At 41.4% G+C, this 25,127-nt stretch overlaps 1 protein-coding gene across 10 annotated transcripts in view; it reads right to left on the bottom strand.

Moving 5' to 3' along the window:
• Positions 1-11,931: 11,931 nt before the first annotated feature.
• The window catches only part of LOC118213622 (5-hydroxytryptamine receptor 1F-like), a 61,177-nt gene continuing 47,981 nt past the window's right edge, over positions 11,932-25,127 (bottom strand). For 7 of the 10 annotated variants that reach the window (XM_035392619.1, XM_035392622.1, XM_035392621.1 and 4 more), the window contains 2 exons: positions 15,568-15,701; positions 11,932-14,799 (listed from right to left, as the gene is read on the bottom strand). In XM_035392619.1, coding sequence (XP_035248510.1) covers positions 13,687-14,772 — 1,086 coding nt within the window. In that variant the 5' untranslated portion in view covers positions 14,773-14,799; positions 15,568-15,701 and the 3' untranslated portion in view covers positions 11,932-13,686. The other 3 variants (XM_035392617.1, XM_035392618.1, XM_035392620.1) reach the window with 3 other exon arrangements.

Here is a 25,127-nt window from a genome sequence, read left to right as displayed (position 1 = left end):
CCCCCGGGAGCAGCATACACGGGGGGCCCCAGGACCAGCAGACACAGGGGGGCCCCAGGAGCAGCATACACAGGGGTCCCCGGGAGCACCATACACAGGGGCCCCCAGGAGCAGCATACACAGGGGTCCCCGGGAGCACCATACACAGGGGCCCCCAGGACCAGCATACACAGGGGCTGGCCGACGGCTGGCCACAGCACTGCCTGCACTGAAGCCCTCTCTGATGGCTCCATTCGCACACACTCTACACAAAGCAACAACTGAAAATGACACCGTTATAACACGCTGGACTCCACAGGTCAAACAGTATCATTTTAATTTTACTCCTCTGATACCGCTGCTTGCTAGTGAAGTTTTCTAATACTAGTTAGCTACAGCGCAACAGATCTGTGGGATTGCCAATGACTTTGTGACCTTGCGTGAGGCCTTATTTTGATTTGGACAGCTGTCTGGATGCTGAGCTTCAAATGGTTTGTTATTTGGGGCGACATAGCTCAGGAGGTAAGACCGATTGTCTGGCAGTCGGAGGGTTGCCGGTTCAAACCCCGCCCTGGGCGTGTCGACGTGTCCTTGAGCAAGACACCTAACCCCTAACTGCTCTGGCGAATGAGAGGCATCAATTGTAAAGCGCTTTGGATAAAAGCGCTATATAAATGCAGTCCATTTACCATTTGATAAACTAAATGCATATAATGCTTTGAATTGCTGAATGCTGAATGTTGCAACTACCTTGCTTGGTAAATGCATCAGATAACTATCAACTACCATTATCTGTTCCCTCCCTGGTTTTACCACTAGTGCCAATCAGCTAGCATTCAATTAAGTCAGATAGCTAACTAGCGCTAGGTAGAATTACAACACTTCTCGCTTGTTTGCCATGCTAAGACTGGCGAGTACGATGCCAAACAAAACACAGATTCCCAGTCTTACGTTTCACTCTGGTCCTGCGTTTCAACTAAACGTACCACCATAAAAGTACCACAACCTAAATGTTTAACAAAACAATTTGCCACGAGTTGCTTTATCCTTTCCTCAATAATTATTGGTCCAATTCACATCAGTGTTTTAGTGTCTCCAAGATTCAATAATCAACGACTATCATGAGCATCATTCATCAGGAGAAAAACTCCCCTAGTTTTGTTCAGAACACTGAGTCTGCATTAGTTGTTTATTTCTGTAAGCAACACGCTATATTTTGCATTCCTTCTTTTTTCTTTCAAATGTCAAACAGCCAACTGTCATTTCTCAGCGCAAGCTGCCCGACCCCCTCTAGCAGCTCGTACTCAGGGGCTAGTGGAGCTGGGCAGCGGGCAGCTGCAAACCAGTGTGTGAGCGCGAACACCATTTGGAGAGCAGTCCTGCGCCCATATCTGTGCCAGGTAACAAACTGTTTTAGGTTTTTCTAAATTGGTAAAATTTGGCCCTTGCTTTGCATTGTTTCCTCAAAGGTAGATGTCCTCACCCAGCCAATGTGAGGTTTGATGGCTAGAAACGGCTCTGCAGGTAGGTTAACGTGTCGCAAATAAAATGAGTGTGCTTAGGGAAAAGCAGCTAGTGAGGGTGCTGAGAGAGAGGCTGCAGGCCCAGCTGGGAGTGAGGGAGGGGAGACAGACAGAAAGGGTGTGTAGTGGAGGAGAGGAGACAGAGAGAAAGGGTGTGTAGTGAAGGAGAGGAGACAGAGAGAAAGGGTGTGTAGTGGAGGAGAGGAGACAGACAGAAAGGGTGTGTAGTGGAGGAGAGGAGACAGAGAGTAAGGGTGTGTAGTGGAGGAGAGGAGACAGAGAGAAAGGGTGTGTAGTGGAGGAGAGGAGACAGAGAGAAAGGGTGTGAAGTGGAGGAGAGGAGACAGAGAGAAAGGGTGTACAGTGGAGGAGAGGAGACGGAGAGAAAGGGAGTGTAGTGGAGGAGAGGAGACAGAGAGAAAGGGTGTGTAGTGGAGGAGATGGAGAGAAAGCGTGTGTAGTGGAGAAGAGGAGATGAGAGAAAGGATGTGTAGTGGAGGAGATGGAGAGAAAGGGTGTGTAGTGGAGGAGAGGAGACAGAGAGAAAGGGTGTGTAGTGAAGGAGAGGAGACAGAGAGAAAGGGTGTGTAGTGGAGGAGAGGAGATGGAGAGAAAGGGAGTGTAGTGGAGGAGAGGAGAGAGAGAAAGGGTGTGTAGTGGAGAAGAGGAGACGGAGAGAAAGGGTGTGTAGTGAAGGAGAGGAGACAGAGAGAAAGGGTGTGTAGTGGAGGAGAGGAGAGAGAGAAAGGGTGTGTAGTGGAGAAGAGGAGACGGAGAGAAAGGGTGTGTAGTGGAGGAGATGAGACGGAGAGAAAGCGTGTGTAGTGGAGGAGAGGAGACAGAGAGAAAGGGTGTGTAGTGAAGGAGAGGAGACAGAGAGAAAGGGTGTGTAGTGGAGGAGAGGAGACAGAGAGAAAGGGTGTGTAGTGGAGGAGAGGAGACAGAGAGAAAGGGTGTGTAGTGGAGGAGAGGAGACAGAGAGAAAGGGTGTGAAGTGGAGGAGAGGAGACAGAGAGAAAGGGTGTACAGTGGAGGAGAGGAGACGGAGAGAAAGGGAGTGTAGTGGAGGAGAGGAGACAGAGAGAAAGGGTGTGTAGTGGAGGAGATGGAGAGAAAGCGTGTGTAGTGGAGAAGAGGAGATGAGAGAAAGGATGTGTAGTGGAGGAGATGGAGAGAAAGGGTGTGTAGTGGAGGAGAGGAGACAGAGAGAAAGGGTGTGTAGTGGAGAAGAGGAGACAGAGAGAAAGGGAGTGTAGTGGAGGAGAGGAGACAGAGAGCAAGGGAGTGTAGTGGAGGAGAGGAGATGGAGAGAAAGGGAGTGTAGTGGAGGAGAGGAGACAGAGAGAAAGTATGTGTAGTGGAGGACAGGAGACAGAGCGAAAGGGTGTGTAGTGGAGAAGAGAAGATGGAGAGAAAGGGAGAGTAGTGGAGGAGAGGAGACAGAGAGAAAGGGTGTGTGGAGGAGAGGAGACAGAAAGAAAGGGAGTGTAGAGGAGGAGAGGAGAGAGAAAGGGAGTATAGTGGAGGAGAGGAGAGAGACAGAGAAATGGAGTGTAGAGGAGGAGAGGAGAGAGAGAAAGGGAGTATAGTGGAGGAGAGGAGAGAGAGAGAGAAAGGGAGTATAGTGGAGGGGATGCTGCAGGTACTGCCTGAAGCTGCTGAGGGTTTTCAAACACAACACAGTTTCCATTCATCAGGGCCTGGACAGCAAAATTTAATAACCTGTTAATAGAATTGAATAAACGGTACAAACAATCCTTAGAAGTCCATTTTTTTGGTGCAACAAAAAAAATGAGAAAAAAAAACACAGAGCTCTAAATTCTTGAAAGCACAATGTTTAAGACTTTTCCTCGTCTAGTAAACTGGACAATATTCAGCAAGTAAATTTCTTACCAAGTGGCCCAACCAGGCAAGTGTGAAAAAAACCATGGTGCCAAAACTCCTTCAGGACAGAAATATGATATTTCACAATTAGCCACTTTTTTCTATCCCAGTTTTAAAACACTGGAGAAATATATTATATTACATAAATGACTTCTATGGTGCCAATGAGTTTATTTGTGAAACAGAACATGCAAGTAGATGTTGGGTGACCATTACAGCAACAGCTAATCATGTGAATATCTAACCACGCAGTTATCACACCAATTAAATTCCAGCGATGTGCTCACATTATGTCTGCTGCGGCACTTGTAAAACACTGCCATGGACGTGTTAACACTCTCTTACAAATAAACATAATGGATGACTAAAGGACTGCATGCAACAGGGGCACTGAAACTACAAATTGATAACGCAGCCCTTTCATTTCTTCAAAATATATCATTCTGCGAGCCAATGAAAAAAACAATGGTAAAAACAACCCAGACAGCAGTCTGAAGAATACAATGACATCTGAGAATACATGAAAATATACTGAAAACAAGAACTAGGCTATAACACGAGAAACAGGCAGTCCTTATCCACTTCATACAAGTAACCTCAACAAACACAATTTTTAGTACATTAAGGCCTACCCTACGACAGTCAATACCTGAATTTGCATGACGTTTTTGTTGTTTTTTTTGGGTCACAGAACTCCTTATCACCGGCCATGTGTGGACCACTGGTCCATTGCTCAGTCGTGATGAAGACCATGTATGGAAATTCATTGTCAGAGTAAACATAATATAATCACAGAAGACTACACTTTCTGTCAAACCGAAGGCCACATGAAAGGAAACAAGACACCTGTAAACTAATGCCAAGACAAAACTGTCACATTACCATGTTCAGGCAACATTATCAAGCACTTGATTTTTGTTCAGACCTCCGAAAGAGGGTAAAAACTAAGAATGCAAAAGCTATTTCCATTCTAGAAATGTATGGGTAGTCTCCGTTTTACATTAATCCAGTAACAGCTACAACCACTGGCGTTTCTCAAAGACTCAGAGGAAGAAAGACAAACAGCGAAACAGTTGTTTAACGTTATGTCCTGGAGGCCGGTCAGATACGCACCCATGTGAAATGGACCGTCCTACGCAACATTATCTAGCTAACGTTAAAACTAAATTATATTTGCATGGCAACACTAAAGCGAATTAGCAAATGATTTGACAAAAATATTAGCTTAATGACTGACAAAGTGGCTTCATTATGTATACTATGAAGTAGATAAAACACGGAAATGCTTAATAATCTTCAATCAACTTTCAACTAGCTTACGTTAGCTGACTAGCGTACATTAACGTACAATAACGGTAGCTAGCTTGTAAGCCAAATGTCAAGTGCCTGTAGTCCTAGCAGACTCGTATAAAGCAAATTTACTAGCTAGGTAAGGTTATTAATCTAGCTAGCAATCTCATTAGCTATCCAGTTAGTCTAGCTAGCATACGTTCATTAGCTAGATAGCTAACGTTATATACGTCTACACATAGCTAGTTATCCAACGTAAGTCTAGCTAGTGCTAGGCGATATTTTCCATAACCGTCCATACATTGACAGTTAGCATAGCTAGCTAACAAATGTTGGATAAACCATTTTGTTGCTCCTGCGTTGCAAAGCAGCGAGCTAGCTAACCCGACACTGGAGCAGATGAGTATGCCTTTTGAGAAACCAGCTAGCTTCCCAAGACAAGCAGGAGTGAAAAATAAAAAAGTCAATATAATAGATAATAAAGCAAACTATTAATGCTCACCTACCTTTTACAGTCTTCCTTTGCAACAGAGAATACAATCACGACGCAAGGGGCCAAAAATAACGAAGTTTTATTCTATTTGAACTGAGGTCCCTTTCCTGACATGCCTCAAACCAGGGCCAAAGCAGAGACACAGGGAGAGGAGAGCAGAGGGTTGTTTCTAAGAAGGAGCAAGAAACAGGGAAAAGATGGGCTTTCCGGATTCTTCTCCTTAACATAATAACTTAAGAAACATTATCTCCGTTTTTCTGTCCTGGCTGAAATACCAAAAGGCTAAGGATGTCAGAACGGAAGATTTACAGTGGTTAAATGAGGTTCTGTCCCTTTAAAAATAAAAATAAAAAGCTTCCCCATCAACTGCTTCTGCTGGCTCTCTGGGCTTACTGGGATAGAAAGATGGAGCTTTTCATTGCGCATGCGCCGGCAGCCTGGAGCCTGGAGGAGGAGGAGGCGTCCCAGCATGCATCGGGTAATGACATGAAGCAAGGGTTGAAATTGATAAAACACTTCTTCACGTCTGATTTGGGCTTAGAGTATTTATTTATTCATTTATTTATTTATTTATTGAAAACCACATAATATACAAACAAATTCAACATTTCACCATTATAATGTTCAGCCAATAACCAATTAACATGCTAAACAATCCATGTATAAAAATACAAAAATAATTCCAAAATTAAAGAAGTGTGTCTGTGACTAAAAAAGGAGAAGAAGATGAAGCAAATCAAAATGTAAAAATATATGAAAAAACTTGACAAAATAATCAATGTTCCTGGGTTACAAGATCCAGGGGTTACAGGGATCAATTGCTACCAAACTGTGCATATCAGTGCAATGTGAACCTATCATAATCAGTCAGCAATCACTATGGCTAATTTCATAAAAATTGATGTTTAGGTCAACAATGGTCAATTTTGGCTGTTTAAGGGTGTCATCTTATTTTAGTAGAACAATATCTTAGTAGAATTTATTATCACCAGTCACACAATCACCTCGGCTGTGTTCACGGCTACAAGCTAATGGGCTTCATCTGATTTTACTTGAAAAATGTCTTGGAGTTACATCCCTGTGTGTGTGTGTGCGCGCGTGTGTGTGCGTTCTACGTCCATTTTCAATTTCTACATTTTTCTCACTTCTTGGACATCATCATTGTCCTGAAACAGTATCATTTGATTAACTCTGGTTGTTGAATAAATCAAATTTTGCATCCATTTTAATGAAAACATACAAAATTTACAATTTTTACATATTTTACAAAAGTAGATACATAGTCTTACGTAGTTTTCTGATTTTTATATTAGAATAGGTTTTTCTTCATGAATGTCTCATTAAATTAAATTTCTTTCTTTGTATTTATTAAATGTATCTCATTCTGCATCCATTCCAATGATAAAATGCATAGTCAACTCACTGATTATGGATTATGTCTTGGAACATTGATCCAATCATCAGGGACATAAAGCAGGGTCACATGAGGACTGTTTGGTAGAAGAAATTGTAGAACATGTTCTGATATTTTGTGAGTTGTATGATGCAGGCAGTGAGAGATAATTTGAGAAGGTCAGAGAGACTATATATATCAGGGGAAGGAAAGGGGAACAAGGTGGTGGGTATGGTTTCTTTTTGGTTCTGTTTGAGGGACAGATTTGGGCATTTAATGTAGGTAGGCTGTGACTAGCCTCATACCCCAACCAAACCCAAGGAAGAGGAACAAACACTCACTCCAAAGTGGACAGGCCAGTAGAGATGCATCAACTTTGCCTCTGTGGAGATCATGCACACCCGATTGAATTTGACTTGCAACCAGAATGCACATTTTAAAGAAAATAAGCCTGACACATTCATATTTTAGACCATCATTTTAACATTTACCTTCACATAACCCTTAGTGTCGTCATCTGAATTTCAGTTTGAATAGTATTTGAAAAAAGTGGTGTTAAGCCCATCTGTAATCAACATGCTCATGTGAACATTTCAATTCTGTAAGCCAGTTTTATTATCAATGTCGAGTGGTATATTTGAAGAGAGGCAGTAGTTATAATCCACTTACATTTTAGCGCCGTATGAAGTTGGGGGGCGGTTATATAGGCCTGCTCTATAGGTCAGTTCTATAGGCCTGTCCACTGAATGTGGATGATTCAAGATTCAAGATTCAAACTTTATTGTCCATTAATGCAGGCAATAATGGAAATTAGTCTTTTGCTGGTGCATAGCAGATGCAGAGATACAATACAATACATATAAGAACATCAAATGCACACAAAAAGACAACACAGTACATGTAGTAAAATCACAGTACATGCAGTAAAATTGCATGCAGTAAAAATGCAGGTGTGTTCATTACCAGCTCATTCAGATTAGAACAAACTGACATTAACCCAACTTTAATTTACATTACATTACATTACATTCATTCATTTGGCAGACGCTTTTATCCAAAGCGACGTACAAAAAAGTGCATTTCATGGTCGTAGACAACTGCTAAACACGGGTTCAGTAAGGTACAATACTTATTTTGTACAGCTATTTCTAGCCGAGAACAGTGAACACTATTCTGGCCTAACATCTTCAAAGCCAACTAGGCAGAAGAATAAGCTACAGTATTAGGACAAATACAAATTACCAAGAAGTGCTGGGATGGGGCAACATGTAACAAGTGACAGGAAAAGGGTTTTTTTTTTGTTTTTGTATAAAAGAGTGAAATATACAGCGTGGTGGTGGTTAGTCTAGGTATAGTCTGAAGAGATGAGTCTTCAGGCCACGGCGGAAGATGGGTAGTGAGGGGGAGGTTCGGAGAGGGACGGGGAGTTCGTTCCACCACTGGGGAGCTAGGGTGGAGAAGCTCTGTGATCCCTTTGGGCGGGTGGGAGGGGTTACAAGGCGCCCTGCTGCCGCAGAGCGGAGTGGCCGAGCAGGCACATAGAATTTAACCTCCTGGAATGTTTTCAGCTGCATTTCAGTGTGAAAACCATTTTTAAATAAATTGTCTTAAACCCTATGGATAAGCTTAACGGCAACTGGCATGTTTGTTAATATGCCAGCTTTATTATTATTCTCCATAATTATGCGAAACACTGATCATATTATATGAAGCGTTTGGTTGCAGGTATTGCTGCTAAAGGTGGTTGAGTTTATTTGGGTTCCCTTTGTCTAATAGTGCATTTTGTCCAAAGATCTGAATCCATTCAGGATGACAAATAAGCAATAAGAGAGGCAAATATTTTTTTCATTAATCTCTCCGTGGTTGTTACATAAACATGATTTCCTATCCATCTTTGTCTTTGCATTTTGTCCACTTTTTGTGCATAAGTCTGTTGTCTTTTATTTTGCTCTTTTCCACTGAAACTCATTTTTCATCATATATTCCTGCAACACATTTTTATTAATTAAGCATGAAGAAGAGACCACAGAAATGCAAGAGAAACAAAAAGGAAGAGTGACAAACAAAAAGTGGAAGGTTGAACTAGTAATATGCACAAGTAGTGCCTATAGATCTATTAGCGCCCTCCTGTGGGAGATTGTGAGAATACCTAATAAATACACATAACAAGTAGTGACTGTAGATCTATTAGCGCCCTCTTGTGGGAAATTGTGAGAATACCTAATAAATACACATAAGTGGTGACTGATGGTCTATTAGCGTCCTCATGTGGGCGACTGTGAGAATACACAATTGCACAAATAATCAGCCCATTAAAGCTCATAGAACTACCGGGAAGCCTAGGATAATCACCTTTGACGCTGGCAGGTACAAACGGGATATTTAAGAAGTGGCGACTGTAGCTCTACTGTAAAGAGAAGATATCACGTTTGGTTGGTACTGATGCAATCAAACGTGATATTTGTAAGGCACCAACTGCAGTGGGGGGGGGGGGGGGGGTCTGTGAACTGCTGGGCTGTTGCGAACTGCTTGCAAACAGTTTGCACTAGGAGTTTACACACACCATGCAGCATGGAATCTAAATGCTGCACTTTTTTTGTTAATCTCATCTTTCAAACAAAAACGTCTCAAGGGTCCAGTGAAATCCAAGTTCTGCAATGGGACTAAGGGTCTCAGTGAGTCCCATAGGATTTTTACCTGTACTGTTTGATGGTTCAGTTCTTAAACAACGAACTGGGCCATAATTATTGACCACATTGTCCGCATATGCTCTGTCATTAAAAAAATTTGTTGGGGTCTCAAATTTTTGTGAAATTTATGTCATCTCACAGAGCACAAGTTCAGCCACCTGTGCAGACCCACCCTACCTGGACCATTCTTTCACCTTCTTCTCATTTTTTCACCTCCTCCACCTTCTTTCACCTCCTTATCCTTCTTTCACCTCCTCCGCCTTATTTCACCTCCTCTGCCTTCTTTCACCTCCTTCTCCTTCTTTCACCTCCTTTTCCTTCTTTCACCTCCTTCTCCTTCTTTCACCGCCTTTTCCTTCTTTCACCTCCTTCACTGCTCATCCAGGCTTCCAGTGGTCATTTACATAGAAACTGATCCCATCAATGAAGCTTTCGGAACAGTTCTGGGATTGACCTTGATCAACCAGTCCTGTGGCAGAATTCATGCACCTGTGTGTGGTGTGTGCACCAGCACTGTGTGTGGTATGCAGCATTGTGTGTGTGTGGTGGGCAGCAGTACCGTGTGAGGTATGCAGTATTGTGTGTGTGTGTTGGGCAGCAGTACCGTGTGAGGTATGCAGCATTGTGTGTGTGTGGTGGGCAGCAGCACCGTATGAGGTATGCAGCATCGTGTGTGTGGTGGGCAGCAGCATCGTGTGAGGTATGCAGCATTGTGTGTGTGTGGTGGGCAGCAGCACCGTGTGAGGTATGCAGCATTGTGTGTGTGGTGGGCAGCAGCACCATGTGAGGTATGCAGCATTGTGTGTGTGTGTGGTGTGCAGCAGCATCGTGTGTGGTGTGCAGCATTGTGTGTGTGTGGTGGGCAGCAGCACCGTGTGAGGTATGCAGTATTGTGTGTGTGTGGTGTGCAGCAGCATCGTGTGAGGTATGCAGCATTGTGTGTGTGGTGTGCAGTATTGTGTGTGTGTGGTGTGCAGCAGCACCGTGTGAGGTATGCAGCATCGTGTGTGCGGTGGGCAGCAGCACCGTGAGAGGTATGCAGCATTGTGTGTGTGTGGTGTGCAGCAACATTATGCTGTATTCCACAGTATCACCCACCTGGCAAAGTCAAGGTCAAACAGCTTGGCCGCCCCTGCATGCTCACTGGCAGTAGTGAGGAATCGTATCCCACTGTTCCCATCTGCCAATCAGTCTGCACTCCTGCCAACACAGCATGGTTTATACCCACCTGAGACCAGAGGGGGAAAGGTGTGGAGGAGTCAGGGTGATTCAAAGCCAGGGAGGATGCAGTTACACAGCCGCCAAGGATTCTTCCATTCCAGGTGTCCATGTCACTGGGGCCGCCACAGGTCAGCCTCCCATCCATCCTTCATTGAGAGGCTGGGTCACATCAGAGAATTCTCAATAGTCCCATAACAGGTCACATTCCAGTGACATTCATACCGTAGGCTTTGGTAACTTCAAAACTGCTTCCACTCATGCGGGCAATGGAGCAGCACCATGGATTCCAGTTCTGTGCCCTAAGAACACAGTGTCTGATCTTCCGATGGGTTTCAGAGGAAACCTGCCACTTGAGGAGCCCCCAAAAAGCAGCATATCATCTTCAACTGTTGGGTCTTGTTTGGAGATGCAATTAAAAAATCATCACAATACTCCAAGATTACTGATGACTTACATGACTTACAAATTGGGGCCCAAATGGCCCCAATTTGGATAAAATAGACCAAATTTGCCCCAATTTGGATGCTTATTATTATTTTTATTAACCTTTATTTATGCAGAGTAGGCACACATGCTCTTTCGCAGGAATGCCCTTGAATGCTTCCCATCCAATTAGCCTGCATGTCTGTGGACTGTGGGAGGAAACCAGAGTACCCAAAGAAAACCCACATGGTTAAACGGGGAACAGGGAAACCCAACCCTAACCCTAACCCTAGCTGAACCCTAATTTGAGCCCTAAAACCTAATTAAAGCCGTAGACATATTTGTTAAAATCTAATTACTAATTTGAAATGGTTTAAAAATGAAGTCAAGATCATGAATTCAGTAATACAAATGTAAAATAATGTTTGAGATCATTAAAAAAATTGTTTTCCCAGAAAAAATATGCATATATTATAATGGTCATAGGTACTCATGCCACTAGAGGACATTTTTGGCTCATTCAAAATCAAAAATGAACCCATGAGTCACCCGGAATGTCCAGCTCTTCTGCCCTTCCCAGGATGGAAGGAGTGCACCATCGTTTGCCACACGGAGAGAGAGAGAGCCCAGCCACACCGACACAAAACCAAACACACAAAGACCTCCTAACCCTCACGGCATCCAGGCAAAAACAATGAACTAAAACAACAAACTGAAATAACAAAGACAAAAGAAAACAAAATGGAGTGAACGCTTTTCAGCTCGGTGCTCGCATGTAGCCAACTTTTCAGCTGACAAACTCAAAAACTCACTCTCGGTCTGTGCTCCCGGTCTCAGTCCCTGAACTGTGGAGGGGGACACACCTGTAAGCACCTGGGCTAATCAGTTAACGCAACCCAGGTGCATGTGCTCTCTCCACCAGCCGGCGCAGCCGAGACCAATCTGCCTCCCAGCAGACCGAATGTGACAATGATATAAACAGCATTTGCTTGAAGTGTGTTTTATTGCTTCAAACCACAATACCCAGAATGCTCTTATACCTGCCACTGTCAGCTGGTGTCAGAAATGTTTGCATCTAAAATGTCATTTGCTCCACATACGAACTGTCTGAGCCAATTAAAGGCATGTATTCAGTATGAAATATAAAAGGACCGCAAATAGTGAACTATCCCTTCAAGAGAAGTTTTGCCTTCTCTTGTAATGTCACAGCCAAACCAGTAGGGGTCTCCCTCACTCTGTTCTTTATTTAATTCATTTTTGAGATCCATCCTTGAACTCAGGACTCAATAAACCAGTCGTTTTTTCCCACTCATATAACATTCATGTGGCCTTTGTAAAATCCTCTTGGCACATTGTTAGTGAACAGAAGTGACTTAGTAATACTCATTGTACTTTCATAATCAATACACTGAGTTGTATATAACAAAGAACAATTAAAATACATACACACCTTAGCCAGGAATAGCTCCAGTACAAAGGTAGATTAAATTACAGTAATACATGTCCATTTGTTACAAAACATCAATGTTTTAATACGACAAGTATGATCAGTGAATTCCGGTAGTACAGCAGCTTATAGAGCAAAGTATGAAAAACGATGACTGGTTTTAAGGAATAATAAATAATAAGGAGTTATCCATCAGCAAAACTCACAATCACAAGTCCGCTGGTCGCCCTGCAAGTCAGTAGCCACACAGCTACTCAACACTCGGCACAGTGTCATTACTGCGGTCATAAATGTGATGTGCTTCTAATACAACTGTGAAATGTTGCTCATTTAATTACTTTATTTTGTCACACAACTTTGGAGACTACCAGTACAGTATGTTCCCTGTCATTTTGTTGATTTTTGTTGCTGTTTTTATAATGACTTAGACCTGCTGAAATTCTCAACAAAATTATGTTGTTTAACAGTATACAGGCATGGTTAAGTGCTAAACCCTGAACAGAAAAGCTTTCCTTAGATATTGTAACTAAACATGTTTATAATTAACACACAGATTTCAGAATAAAACGACCTGATGACAATTATAATGTATTTTGGAAACTTCTTCACATATTAACTATTTCAGATGTATGTAAGAAAATTCAATTTTCTATTATTTGTAAATATATATATAAAGTACACAATAAAAGGATAAGAGATAACATTTGTGAAGCTCAGCAACAGTATATACCATTTTAAAATGAACTAGCATACTAACATAATCCAAAATCTGGAACTTCAATTAAATTATTATGATGTGCAATATATTATGAACTACAGTACTTACAAGCGCTGGTTGTAGCTTATAGCCAAAGCAAGATGTCCACCCAAAAAATTGTGTGATGTCACAATATCCAGGGGGCATGTAAGATGCACACTCTCTTTAGATGTGGAGATGGACAAACTTTAGTTTGCTTCAGATTCAGAAAAAGAAATAGCACATGTACAATGCATACATAAGAAAAGAGTCTCAATGGAAATGTGTTCACTCAAGATAATTAGCTGCGTAGGTCTGAGATAAGAATTAGTTCTGGAGCTGTTTTAATGTTTCTAAGTTTACACATTATAAATTTGACCATATTTTGTCTATTTAGGTAAGATAAGCAACAGTATTGTATTGTACAAAAACTCTTTTGTAAAGATTTTCCAGCGTTCAATTGTGTTGTAACTTTCAGAATGTCCAGATTGTATCGATACTTTCCATTCATATTGAAAATAAAAACAAATAACAAACTCCTGTTATTTCAGTTTCTCTTTTTAAAGATAAGCTACTTCCACGTTATCTCTTTATCTCTCTTTCTCCATCAGAGATAGTATCTGCATGTGACCAGCTTCTGGAAGGCTTTTTTGAAGTCCTCATTGAAGATGGTGTATATCAGCGGGTTTATCAGAGAGTTGAGGTACCCCAGCCAGGTGAGGAAGTCGGCCATTTCGGCAGGCAGACTGCAGGAGGAGCAGGTGTTGACGATCACCTCCTTCAGGAAGAAGGGGAGCCAGCAGACGATGAAGGCCCCGAGGATGAGGCCCAGCGTCGTGGCTGCCCTCTTCTCCCGGCTACCCGAGAGGCGCTGCTTTTTGAAGGACCCCTGCCGCCGCGACTCGAAGCGGGGGCTCCTGAGGGCGATGCGGACGCGGTCGCCCTCGGTGGAAGGGTCCGAGTAAGACTTCTCAGGCAGGCTGAGGAGGTCCGGGCTGCGGGGGTCCCGGTCAGAGCCCTTGGGGAGCACGCTGCCATTCGCCTCCGGCCGGCTGAGTCGGCTGGTGCCCCTCCTGTGGTACAGGGTCTTGGCCGCGCGGTAGATCTTGTAGTACAGTACCAGGATGAGCGCCAGCGGGATGTAGAAAGCCCCGAAGGTCGAGTAGAGGGTGAAGGCGATGTGGTCGTGTTTGATCAGGCACTCGTCGCCGTGGTTACCCTGGTGCCGCCACACCAGCGGGGGCAGGGAGATGAGGATAGAGAGGACCCACACCACGGCGACGGTGAGTGTGGCGCGCAGGGACGTCCTCTTACGGGAGTACTCCACCGCGTCGGTGATGGCCCGGTACCGGTCCAGGGCGATGGCCGCCAGGTGCAGGATGGAGCAGGTGCAGCAGGTGATGTCCACGCCCAGCCAGATGGCACACACCGCCTGACCCATGATCCAGGTCTCCTTAATGATGTAGACGATGCTGAAGGGCATGACCAGGATGGCCACCAGCAGATCCGTCACAGCCAGCGAGCAGATCAGGTAGTTGGCAGGGTGATGCAGCTTCCTGGTGACAACGATGGCGGCAATGACCAGAGAGTTTATGGCAGTGGTCAGCACAGCCAGCAGAGACAGCGTCAGGGACAGCAGGACCTTGCTGCTGGTGCTTTTGTGGTGCACGGTGGTGCAGTTGGCTAAATCCATGCTTCCAGCGTGAAAAGCCACAGACTCCTAAAGGCACACAATTCAGACACAATGAAGAACGATTCCTTGCAAGTCACTGATATTTTTCAATTTCAAAATAAAAATTTCTGTCACATTTTGTATATTCTATATTCAAATTTGGTATACTCTTTATTTGACAAAAATAGGCCAAATGGAACTGCCCAAGATCCAAAGCACCTCCTTCATCTCTGAAACATGCTGGTGGGGGTGTTATGGTCTGGGCATGTATGGCTGCCGCAGGTTCTGACTTCCTTGTCTTAATTGATGATGTAACTGTTCATAGCATCAGCAGAATGAATTCTGAAGTGTGCATAAGTCTATTTGCTCAAGTTCAAGCAAATCCCCTCCCATTTCAGGGCAGCATAACATTAAAATGTCCCAAACAGTATGGTGCCCTGAAATGGGGGGGGGGGGGGGGGTGGGGGCTAAAATTGTGGAGTACAGAGCCAAATCAAGAAAAAACATATTTAACCAAAACATTATGTGTGAAGTATAGATGTACAGTATATCTGGTGTCAGGGGAAGGGGAAGGGTATTTCAGAGGCAGTACACCCTCCAACTCAACAGGGCATTTGGGCAATTAACTACACCAGTATTTAATCCCACTTCTTTAATCTGCTGTTAATGGATAGAAACAGTGCTTAAGAATCCCTTGAATAATGTTTATACGGTTATGAGGTTAGAGGTTCATAATCCATAACATATGTTAGGCACAGTATATCCACAGTCTGTTGCTGGGGCGACACTGATAAGGTAGATCTGCATGTACTGTACCTTTAAGAGCAGCTGTCATTGATTGGACCAATTCAACAAAAGCTTGGCTGTGCAATAGCGACCTCTGGCCATCCAAGCCTTCGTCTCCACAAAGATTGGGCAGGCTACGATGGGAAGCCCCCAGAAAGCTTCACCTGAAGAGGGTGAGTGGGGAGGACAGGGTGAGAACAACATCTACACGCTCCCCAAAAACACACATGCTGCTTTAGATGGTGGAGGGACTTCTGCTGCCATTGGAAACGGGTATATATGCACCTTACAAGCAATCTTACAACAAATTCAAAATAGACAAAGACTTAAGACATTGTGTCGCTGCAAGATTCATCACTACAGCGTACAACAAGGTTAGTGTTTGCTGCACGGAAGGAACCAAATCACTGTCATCCACTCGTCACTGAGGCTAACTGCCTAGGCTAGCTTGGCTAGGCTAACTGGCTTGGCTGGCTTGGCTAGTCTAATTGGCTAGGCTAGCATGGCTAGTCTAACTGGCTAGGCTAGCTTGGCTGCTGGACTTTTGGGCGGTGTTAAGATTTTTTGCCAATTTGTCACTATGCCATCCCTTCCAGCTGTGCAGTTTTCCACCACGTGTAGGATAAGCTGTTATTACATCACTGCATGATCATTCTTTAATTCCTAAAATCAGAACCATTATCACATTTATAGAAATGCAGTAAAATATATAATTATAAAGAAGTTTTGAATTTTGATATTCTTTCATATAAAGCTAATTAACCTTTAACATACAATAAAGTTCATTAAAAACTGCTAATTCTTTAATATTCTAGCAATGAACTGAATTGCTGATACTTTCTTAAAATGCTGATTCTCATCTTTCTCCTACCCAACAACAGTATATAATGTAAATAATTAGTAGTGGTTGTTAAGGACCTCCCTCTAGCTGGGGAAAACAGAGGAACATTACTGCAGATAATTACCACCTGCCTGTATCATGGCAGGAACACTTCCAATTTATGAAAATGGAGCAATTTGAGAAATAACTGTTTGTGGTATGGATGTGTTTATCCCGGCACACAAGGTCCAAGGACAGTTTCAAAGTGAAGAGAAACCTGGACAAATCAGCCCAAAGTTTTCAAGTGTGTAGGAAGTAACGAAGGGGTTCGCTCTGTAACATTCTTTTTATTATTATTTAAAAAATATATATTTTATTGTTTTTTAAATGATAGAGTACGAACATACAAGATATTACTATAAGAATACAGTAAACGTACACAAACTTAACATTGAACATGGGTACAATCAGTTATACAAATGTTAAATGACACTTCTCAAAAATGTTAACAGTTCGTATTGCTTTTTTGTTTTTACATAAATTAATGGTCTTCATGTAGTTTTGCATGTCTATCAAGAATACATTTAGTTTGGGTTTTTTTCCACTCCATTTCATCCTATGCACAAAGAATCTGCCAAGAATAATTGTTAAATTTATAATAAACATCATGTTGGGGTCTTTATCTATGGGGTTAAACAGAAGCAGGATATCTTGCAATTGAAAGGTAAAACTGAAAGAGCATTTTCCTAAGAATAAATTTTGATAAATCCATCCAGAATTTGCTAACATGTGGGCAGTTCCAGAAAAGGTGGGTTAAAGATTCAGAATCATTTTCACAGAATACACATTTCTCATCAATATCTATTTAAAATCTATTTGAAATAAAACATTTCACTAGGTACACTATATGGATAATCTTGAATGTAACTTCTTTGACCTTATTAGTTATACAGTATTAATGACATTGGCTCCAGACAGTTGTTGGCAGTTGTTATTGCATTTTTTGCTTTGGATATCAACACCTTCTAATAAAATTGACAATAAGAAATCTTCCATAGATTCACATGGAGTATTGTTGTATTCTCTTATGCGAGATATCACTCCTTCAGGAATGGAGTTATTTACTGTTTGAAATTCTGTACAAATGATAGGAACATCGAAATGGCTCATAAATTCTGTATGACTATAAAGTTGACCATCTTTGTTAAATAACTGTTTAACCCATATGATATTACAGTTAATCCAATTTATAAAAAATAAAGTTTTATTACTATATCTTATATTCTTGTTGTTCCAAATTGTGTATCTATGAGGAGAGAAGTTGTGTTTGTAAGAGAGAGTCCAAATAAGCAGTACTTGTTTATGAAAATCTGTAAGCCTAACTGGGAGTTTCCCAACATCAAAATTGCATTTCAGTAAAAACTCAATGCCACCAACCTGTTGAAAAATTAGGTTTGGGAATATGTTCCAAATTTTGTCTCTGTTTTTTAGATAGTTCTGTAACCATTTAATTTTAAAAATAATATTGGAGGTTTGGTAATCCAATGCGTTTAGACCTCCCTTGCCCCGGCCGTTACAAATGATATCTCTTTTTATGTAGTGAGGTTTATTCCTCCATATAAAGTTAAATAGCTTTGAGTCTACTTTTTTACGAATGATGGGGGAACATCCAGGGCAAGGGAGGTATAGACCAATCTCGATAAGCCCTCAGATTTAGAAAGAAGAACATGTCCATTCAGTGAAAGATCTCTCAATAACCAAGAATTAAATCTATTTTCTACTTTTTTGAGAATGGGAGAGAAGTTTAATCTTGATCTTTTTTTCTGGTCCTTGCAGATCTTAATACCCAAGTAGGTAACCATATTCTTAACAGGAATTCCACATATAGTGCTGACCATGGCACGCTGTAGTCAACTAAATCTAATACCAGGCGAATGTTATTACATATATGTCTGCCCTTCATAAAGCCAGACTGAGATTTGTCTATAATAGGATCCAGTTTGTTTTTTAATCTCTCAGCAAATATTGATGCTAGTAATTTTCCATCATTGTTAATCAAAGTGATAGGCCTCCAGTTATCTAAAAACAAGGGATCCTTGTCTGGTTTCGGTATTACGGTGATCAAACCTTGTGTCATTGAGGCTGGAAGAGATCCTAAGTCAATTGCTTCCCTAAAAACAAAATGAAGAAATTCTGTGAGGTCATCCTGGAAAAACATAAAATTCACACGTAAGGCCGTCGTTCCCAGGTGATTTGTTCTCCTTCAATTTATTGATACCCTTCTTTATTTCATTCATGGTTATTTCTTCATCACACCTGCTCTTAAAATCCTCATCAATGAGCGTGGCATGTTCTCTAACTGACTCTAGAAAGGCAGACATATCAGTGGTAGGGCAGGCATTACTTGTATATAAATTACCATAAAACTCAGAAACATATTTTGAAATATCCTTATAATTTTGATTTTCATGGCCATCCATAATAAGTTTGTGAACAGAAGTGAATTCACCATTTCTTTTCTCAAGGTTATAAAAATATTTTGTATTCTTTTCACCCTCTTCTAACCATCTCCTTCTTGATCGTACAAAAGCCCCCCTAGCCTTTTCTTTGTATATTTCATCCAATTTCAACTGTAGATCAAGTAATCTTTTTTCATGTTTTCCGTCAATATCTTCACAACCTAAAATGTTAATTATTTCTATGATAATTTCCTCTTCCTTTAATCTTTTGTTCTTAGCATTGTCCTTACTCCTTTTAATGGCAAACTGTTGCATATTATATTTCATTAGCTCCCAATATTTTCCATAAGATTCTTCTAGTTGTGCTTTACTCCAGTGACTAATAATGATGTCCTTGGCTTCTCTTTTAAATATATCATCATTTAGTAAGTTGCAATTGAATTTCCAATATCCTTTATCAATTCTGTTAGAACCAGGGCAGCTCAAGTTAACTGATAAAAGAATGGCTTTATGATCAGTAAGAACCGATGGTTCAATAGAGACCTTGTCCACTTGTTTATCTAGAATGTCTGAAATCAACCATAAATCAATCCTTGATTGCTTGCATCTATCCTTATTACACCAAGTGTATTCCTTTTTGTTTGGGTACCTCGATCTCCATATATCTATAACACCAAAACCAGAACATATGTTACTGAACTCTGGGTTTGTGATGTTAGGTCTAGTAGGAGGGGGAAACCTATCTAACATTGCATCAGACACTGAGTTGAAATCCCCTCCCAGGATAATTTTGATATCTTGAAAGACATCCTTAATTCTATGTACCTCTTCCTCCAACTCCTGAAATAAAGATATGTTATTCTGTTTATAGTTAAAAGCATATATATTTCCCAACAAATATCTCTCACTGTTGATGGTTACTGTTAAAAGAGTCCATCTTCCAGAGTGATGGATCTTACTGTTAATAACTTTCCCTTTGAATGAACCTTTCAATATTGCAACCCCTGCAGAATGGTTGCTACCATAAGATAGCCAGATATCATTGCTCCATTGATTCTTCCATAAACTCAAATCGGATACGCATGCATGTGTTTCTTGTAAAAAACAAAAATCTGCATTGAACCGTTTACAGTACAGAAAAATAGCTTTGTGTTTCAGTGCATCACGAATACCCCTGACATTAATCGAACATACAGATAAGGACATAAAATAAACACTTAACCTTATAAAGCTTAGTGCAAGTTGTAGATAGTCAGGTTTTATGCAACTCAGGGTTTACCATCCCATTATGTACTTAGTTGAATAGACAAACTTTGGTCACTAACATACCAAAATATAACTAGAAGTTACTCCTGAAAAGGGAGATGAACAACATGACTCCGAAACGAGAAACTGGTAAACAATAATCACCTCAATTGTCCTTAAGTGGGCTTCACTCAAGTCTATGTTCCCTGATTCGGTCGGAATACTCTCCCGTTAATAATCACCTTCACACCCGCAAAGAACGCAACCTTCCCCTCCTTCCGGGCAGCTTCCACCACTGGCCACAAGTTGCTGTGAGTGTCCACATCAGCTTTGGTCAGGTCTTCCTTGAACCTCAGCTTGTGGGTTTTCAAAGTACTCACAGTCCTTCGCCCGTTTCCATATAAGGTCCCGTATGGTTCTGTTGGTGAACTGGACGATTGTCATTCTGGGTCCTTTGTTCTGCACCTTGGGTCCCAAACCATGAGCGATGTCGAAAAGAAAATATTCTGTTTACAAAACACTGGATCAGCTCATTTCCATCTTTAACCCACTGGCATCTGACACTACATACTCCATGTAAAATGGAAGCATGTAAAATAGAGAATATTAAATAATATCAGGATGTATAAGAGGAGAGGACAGAATGAATGACAGTCATGTTAGACACAGCGACAGGATCACTGATTCATTTTTAACCAGGTTTTTGAGCTTATTTGTAATAGAATAACTAATGCAACCCGTTATTTCCAAGGTTAAAGATTCCTAAATTTGGAGGCTATAATTGAAAAGTTGATCTAGCTGAATTTTATTTTTTAGAGTGGAATTTCACAGTCACCAACTGTGTAAATGACAACTACAAAAACACAAAAATGTTGCTTCAAGAATGACAATGTACAAAAATACAACCGCACATGCACCACAATGTGTACTCATCACAGGAACAATGTGCATTCCAGGTCTTTCCAAGAGAAAATATTTTAAATGATCAGTGAATTAAATTAATTTAAGGGTTTTTTCTTCGGAGGTAATTTGTTTGAAAGTTACATGAAATTAGTTTAATCAGGGACTGAAGTAAATGCATCCTTGTTGTTTTTCAGAATAAATAAAACATGCTAAATTGGACAGAAGTAAATACATTACAGGAATTATTTGGTTCGTTTGAAAATTAAGCAAATCCGTTTTGACTGTAAGATTGCTAAGGTCTTGAATCCCAGAGGACAACATAAAATCTGTATAATTATTCCCAGAGCCTGACTGTCTCTAGCACTTTCATGTTCAACACACTAAATATTTTTAAAATTTTGGTAGGATTTCATTTTTTAAATACATTTTATGCACACACAAAAAAGCTTTTTCAGCCTACCCTATGGGCTCGTAGGAGAGAGAATCTGTGAGTGAAGAACTGGGTGTGAAAAATAGTCTTTCAGTGCACCAAATAAAAAGGGAAGTCTAATGGAACAAAAAGTACATTTGTACTTTTTTTAGAATTGAGAATACATATAAGAACAGCAGAAAGTTCCCAGCCTGCTTTTGTACAGAAATGACAGACAATTCTCAACCCATTCACATATATTCTGCAGAAACAGTTTCAGACACCACAAAGCCTTCCATTTATCTAAAACAAATTCTCCTCCTCCCCTTTATTATCTTGTCAGGGAAGTGTGAAATTTATCTGAATTCCCTGGGGTTCAAGAATGATTATACCTGGAAAAGCCTATAGGTGGCAGTGTAGCAAACGGTTAGGGAATGAGCTGGCAGGTCTGATTCCCTGGTGAGGCACCACCTTCTATGCACTTTGACACTGCATGTCGCTCTGGATAAGAGTGTCCACTAAAACGGCATGAATGTGATGTAAAAAACAAACATGCACTTGATTAAGCCATAGACAGAAATTGACGTTAAGAGACTGAAGGAATGTAACCAAAAATAAAAATTATACTACTAGTACTATCACTACTACTACTATAACTAAAAAAATTATAATAATCTAAAAAATAATCACTGTTGTACTAAGGCCCTAATCAGATGAGTCACTCAGCTGGGCATGACTGAGTGACACATTTCTGAATCCACAGACAGCAGTGCGGACGTTCTGTGCCATCACCACAGATATTACAGACTCACCAGATGGTCAACTCCTACGTTCCCTGTGTTCTGTTTTTCACAGCAGGAGGCTCTGGTGGGTCACCCACTGCATCTGGCTTCTGATTGGTCAGGAGCTTTCATGTGATGAATCGCATTGTAATATTTCAGCATTACTGAAAAGCAAAGCATACTTTCAGCTGCCCACAGGAGTCACGGGCCTCCTCATAGTAAATACTGATTCAATCTGTGGATAGTGGCAGGCCGTTTCAGCACGATGATCCGCAGTCACGTCTGTGATCTTCATTATTCTTTAGTTGCAGTCTTGTGCATGGGGGCATGGGGGCATGGGGGGGGGGGGTGAGTGGGTCTTTGCTTCTGTGGCTCCTGTTTGGTATTTCCTGATTGGTTATTGGGTCTTGCTGTCAGTGATGTCATCTTTTTTCCTCTGTAATACTAGATCACTACAATCTGGTTAGTTCATAGCAATATCTGTGCTATTAACCATGTCCTTGGATGAATTTAGTTTGTCAGAGGTCTAGAAAGTTTCAAAGCAATTCTTGCGTTGTTTAAAAGATTTTAATCAGTCGCTTAATCCCTGTGAAAGAGTGAGCCTCAGCCATCACCTGTACCAACACTGCGATTAACAGAGAGAGCGGTTTAACCACAACACTTGCATGACTGCATGTTAATTCCAGCATAACAATGAACACTTCTCATTTCCTCAGCTTTGATCTTCCAGTGAAAATGCTGGATCATTAGACGTCTTTCTTTGTTTCTCAGGTACTGAGATTTCTAAACTGGATGCAAATTCTCCATTGTTCCAAATATCACACATAAACAAAGCACACTGCCATTCAAACGGCCGCCTCTGTCTGCTGCCTCCAAACTGCCTGTAATACGTCAGATCCACCGGCGTCCCTATGTGTGTAATTATGATGCGCTTGTACTATTTTCCATTATATTACAATCATGTAGCCAGACAGATTTAGGAGAATATCAGAGTTAATCTCAGGAACACAATAGTGCAATATGACCCAGAAGGTGCAGGAGTCCGATTTATAATCAGTAAGTGCAACGTTAACCTAATAAACCAACAGCTTGTATTGAGTGCCACTAGACAGATGACATTTATTTGCAGAGCTACACCAATAACACTATCCCAAAATGAAATCCAGACAGCTAAAGTGGATCAGGGGTTAGGGTTAGGGTTAGCCGTAGCCTGGGTCTGAAAAGGCAGGGCTTCAGTCTGCGATGGAGTACTGTCAGGTTTCCTCACGCCCTGACTGAGGTCTCATGTGAAAACCACTGATTTGAAATTAAGTTTTAAAAAAGTATATGTAAAAAATGCACTCACATCATGGGCCTGGTTTTAAACATAACGGCCCAAAGTGGGCAATGTGGCCTCACAGTCCCAATCAAAGCACTCTAACCTCAATTTCACAGTATCCCTCAGATCGCAGTCATCCAACAGAAACACTCCTCAATCATGCACGATCTAAGGATCTGAAATACGAGCAACTCCAGTGAAAGAGACCTAACATCACAGATGGATGTCCTGTCTGGTGTAGGACCAGGAATGTGATTTAATGTTTAATTAATGCTTATTACTGTTATTCTTCAGTCCTTTCCTCTTATCTCAGCTCCCCATCCTTCCTGTTTAATCTGTGCTGCTAACCCTAATCCTAACCCTAACCCTAACACTATAATTTACATTTAGTCTTTGCTCCCTTCTGCACAGCGCAATCTTCAGTAAAAATGAATTTTGACTTTGCATCATGCACAGGGGTATGAAACTACTTTTTTCCCAGCCATTTAAAATGCAATATTATATGCAATGTGCCTTTGTAACTGAGTTTCCCAAACCATTAATCAAGCAACTCTCATTTCTGTCATCGGTCCAGCCAGTACTCAGTCCACATATGCATTTTGTGTTTGTGTACAATTCTGCATTTCCCCTGGGTTTCCCCTCCTACCACAGATTCTGTCACATTGGGGTCATCGGTCTTTTGAAACATCAGTGCAACAGGAGAGGGGTTTAGAGATTTCTCATTACCTACCATTATCTGATGCTGTAGTTTCTATACGTTTCGACCGTGTCTAATGCTGTCTGTGCAGCTGCCGTTATCAATCCTTGCTGCTTCTCGTACACAAATATGTTTGGGACATTTTGTGCAGCATTAATGTGACCTGTAAGGATTGTGACTCACATGTTACTTCATGTGAGAAGTAATTCATTGCTCTTTTACACTAGTTTGTGTCACCCAGTGTTACAAAAATACAAGCATTTCTATCAGCCCTCTACAAAAGCAGCCACTGTTAATTAGGACATTTAAATGAAAAATAAAAAAAACACTGGTCTTCATGTTGACGGCCAGTTTTCTAAATTTCCAAGCTAATGTTTCTGTGGAAAATGTTATGTTTAAAAATCTTCCTGGAAATGTTCCACCTCTTTGCAACTCCAATTCTGAGAGGGAAGTCTGTCAGTAACACATACTGAACTTAAGCAGCATACCAATTTCCAATTTCCAAGAATGCAGGATGCTTTAGATATTCAGCATGTTGAGACTGTAAAAGTAGGAAATGTAAAGTGAAAACACTAGAAGTTGTGCAATTTGCTCTGGATAAGAGTGTCTGCTAAATGCCAGGAATGCAATGTGATATCTTCAGTTGAGTTCTCAGGCGAGATAACACTGGGGGCTCAGATAGCACTGAGCGCAGAGATAACACTGAGCACTGAGATAGCACTGAGTGATGAGATATCACTGAGCACTGAGATAGCACTGAGTGCTGAGATAACACTGGGGGCTGAGATAACACTGGGGGCTGAGATAGCACTGAGATAACACTGAGCGCTGAGAGCTCAGATGGCGCTGAGATAGCACTGAGTGCAGAGATAGCACTGAGATAGCACTGAGGGCTCAGATAGCACTGAGCACTGAGATAGCACTGAGGGCTCAGATAGCACTGAACACTGAGATAGC

The sequence above is a fragment of the Anguilla anguilla genome, chromosome 15 (genome assembly GCF_013347855.1).
Source record: "Anguilla anguilla isolate fAngAng1 chromosome 15, fAngAng1.pri, whole genome shotgun sequence".
In the NCBI taxonomy this organism is placed as follows: Eukaryota; Metazoa; Chordata; class Actinopteri; order Anguilliformes; family Anguillidae; genus Anguilla; species Anguilla anguilla.
Note: the sequence above shows the minus strand (reverse complement) of the source record. Positions and strands in the feature narration are given on the sequence as shown.